The following is a 1,847-nucleotide window of genomic DNA, read 5'->3' on the forward strand; positions in this document are numbered from 1 at the left end:
GAAGCCTGAGTCTCACCTTAATTATTTCCACCGAGTTCTCAGGGGACAGGGTGATCAGAATCACAGTCCTCTGAGTTCATAGAGCAGTGCCCACGTGGAAACCTGCAGAGTGGGCCTTCTTAAAGGCCGAGTGGTGCCTCCCTGCCGTAGGCACTCACACCTTCTCAACCTCTCTCCTCTCTGCCCAGATCACGCGCTGTTCTACCTGCACTCCTTCCTGTTGTCGCTGACCACAGTCACCATGCCTCGGAGGCGGAAGGGTAAGCGCCACACCTGTAAGAAACGCCGCCAGGCTCAGCATGGCACCCAGGATCTGAGGGGCGCTCAGGTCACTGCCACCACGATGGAAGCACCCTCCACTTCCTCCAATCCTAGTCCTGGGGTTGATGCTAAGGGAAAGCCTGGTGCTAGGTCTCGTAAGCATCTCAAGCGTCCTCGGGGGGCCCTGGCCACCACCACTGTGCCTGCAGGTGTTTCTCCCACAAGATCATCCAAAAAAGCCGTTGGGGAAATTGGGGAAAAGCAAAATTCCTCTCAGGCCCCTCTCTCCAAGGTGCGGACTGGAAAACACTCACTAGCCAGGCCGACATATCTGTTGGTGCAGTTCCTGTTACGCATGTATAAGACGAAAAAGCCCATTAAGAAAGCAAATATGCTGAAGATCATCGACAAAAAGTACCAAAATCGATTCCTCAGGATCCTCAAAAGAGCTTCTGACAGCATGGAGGTGGTATTTGGTATTGACGTGAAGAAAGATAACACTGCCAAGCATTCTTATGTCCTTGTCAGCAAGATGAATCTCCCCCGTAACGGGATCGTGCACCGTGGCAGGGGTTTTCCCAAGACCGGTCTCCTGATGAATCTCCTGGGTGTGATCTTCATGAAGGGCAACTGTGCCCCAGAGGAAGACATCTGGAATTTCCTGAATAAGATGAAAATCTATGCTGGGAAGAGGCACTTCATATTTGGGGAGCCCAAAAAGCTCATCACCCGAGATTTGGTGCAGCTGAAGTATTTGGAATATCGACAAGTGCCCGGCAGCAATCCACCATGCTATGAGTTCCTGTGGGGTCCGAGAGCACAGGCTGAAACGAGCAAGATGAGAGTCCTGGAGTTCCTGGCCAGGATTAACCATTTGGAGCCCAGTGCCTTCCACTTTTGGTATGAAGAGGCTTTGAAAGATGAAGAAGAGAGGGCCCAAGCCAGCGGATGTCGCAGTGTTCCTCCAGCAATTCCTTCCACACCTAGTGAAGCTGAGGCAAATTCTGAACTTTGTGGCTGAAGAGAGTATTCAGTGTTTCAAGTAGTATAGGACTGGACATCACCGAGGATTCACAGTGTAAAATACCTTGGTGTTCCTGTTCTATATGGGGAATTGAGAGATAAATTTGTGTTTTTATGTTCCTGCTGCTTTTCAAATGTTGCTCCTAAATGAAAGCTTATCTAGCTTATAATCTAAGTGTATGAATTACATCAGTCACACTTACTGTTGTTTATTGGTCTTAAGGATGAAAATTTTTCTCTTGTGTAAAACAAATGGGGAAGCTGCCATCTTATTTAGTAAGGTGGTTCAAGATACCATGGCATTGCAATATGTTATTTCCTTGAAAATATGAAAAAGTTAAGCAGTAAAATATGTGGGATCAAGAAATAGAGGAAAAGTAAGATGGTCAGTATTTGGATTCCTCATGCCTTGTACTCTGTGTTTTACAAAATTATAAACAACTGTATATGCTTGATTAATTAAAAATGTAGAAGTAAATTCTAATAATTTCAATCTCATGCTCACAGGCTCATTTATTTTCCAAACATTGGTTGAGCCTCTGCTCATAGTAGGCTCCATGTTA

The 1,847-nt window shown here is 46.4% G+C and overlaps 1 protein-coding gene across 1 annotated transcript; it reads left to right on the top strand.

Moving 5' to 3' along the window:
* Positions 1 to 241: 241 nt before the first annotated feature.
* MAGEB3 (MAGE family member B3) lies at positions 242 to 1,282 on the top strand. The gene has a single exon (XM_055437559.1). It carries the CDS (start codon positions 242 to 244, stop codon positions 1,280 to 1,282), a length of 1,041 nt encoding a protein of 346 aa, XP_055293534.1.
* Positions 1,283 to 1,847: the final 565 nt, after the last annotated feature.

This window comes from Moschus berezovskii, chromosome X (assembly GCF_049115385.1).
Source record: "Moschus berezovskii isolate FMDL1 chromosome X, NW_MosBer_1.0, whole genome shotgun sequence".
Taxonomy (NCBI): Eukaryota; Metazoa; Chordata; class Mammalia; order Artiodactyla; family Moschidae; genus Moschus; species Moschus berezovskii.